The 669-nt window shown below is 63.4% G+C and overlaps 1 protein-coding gene across 1 annotated transcript in view; it reads left to right on the forward strand.

Annotated features, from left to right (window-relative positions):
• Window positions 1-669, forward strand: part of LOC103769402 (leucine-rich repeat-containing protein 15-like) — a gene marked incomplete at its 3' end in the record, with an annotated part of 10,879 nt that overhangs the window by 9,288 nt on the left and 922 nt on the right. Inside the window, 3 exon segments of the mRNA XM_008936592.1 lie at window positions 177-199; window positions 201-468; window positions 471-667. Coding sequence (XP_008934840.1) covers window positions 177-199; window positions 201-468; window positions 471-667 — 488 coding nt within the window.

The following is a 669-nucleotide window of genomic DNA, read 5'->3' on the forward strand; positions in this document are numbered from 1 at the left end:
TGCTTGCGCCAGCCTTCCTTGCCTGCCCTCCTCTGGCTTGCTGTCATGCTGGGGACAAGACAGCCACAGCCTTGGTCGCCTTTTCCAGGGAGAAAGTAGCACCCCTCTTTGGCAGTGGCCTTGGGAGCTGGGAAATCGCAGGGGCTGAGCCTCCCCCTCCTTTGTTTTTGCTGCAGGCCCAATGGAGCGGAGAGGCTGGCAGCAGTTGGCAGCAGTGGCTGCTGGTGCTGCTGGGCATCCAGCTGGCCGGTGGCCAGTGCCCAGAGCAGTGCCAGTGCGTGCGCACCGCCCAGGTGGAGTGCTCTGGTGCCGGCATCAGCACGGTCCCCAGCCCCATCCCCGGGAACGCCATGACCCTGCAGATCATCAACACGCGCATCGCCGAGCTGGGCGACGCGTCCTTCGGCAACGCCTCCCTGCTCATCGGGCTGCGCATCGAGAAGAACAACCTGTCGCGCATCAGTCCAAAAAAAAGCCCCTGCCGCACTTCCGCTACCGCAGCCTGGCCAGCAACAAGCTGCAGGAGCTCCCCGTGCAGGTCTTTGAGCCCCTGGGCAAGCTGGAGTCTCTTCTCCTCTCCAGCAATCAGATCTTCCAGGTCGAGCCTTCCCACTTCACCCACCTGAGCAACCTCAAGGAGCTGCAGCTGCACGGGCACAACCTGCAGGA

The sequence above is a fragment of the Merops nubicus genome, unplaced genomic scaffold (genome assembly GCF_000691845.1).
Source record: "Merops nubicus isolate BGI_N331 unplaced genomic scaffold, ASM69184v1 scaffold17133, whole genome shotgun sequence".
NCBI classification, from domain to species: domain Eukaryota; kingdom Metazoa; phylum Chordata; class Aves; order Coraciiformes; family Meropidae; genus Merops; species Merops nubicus.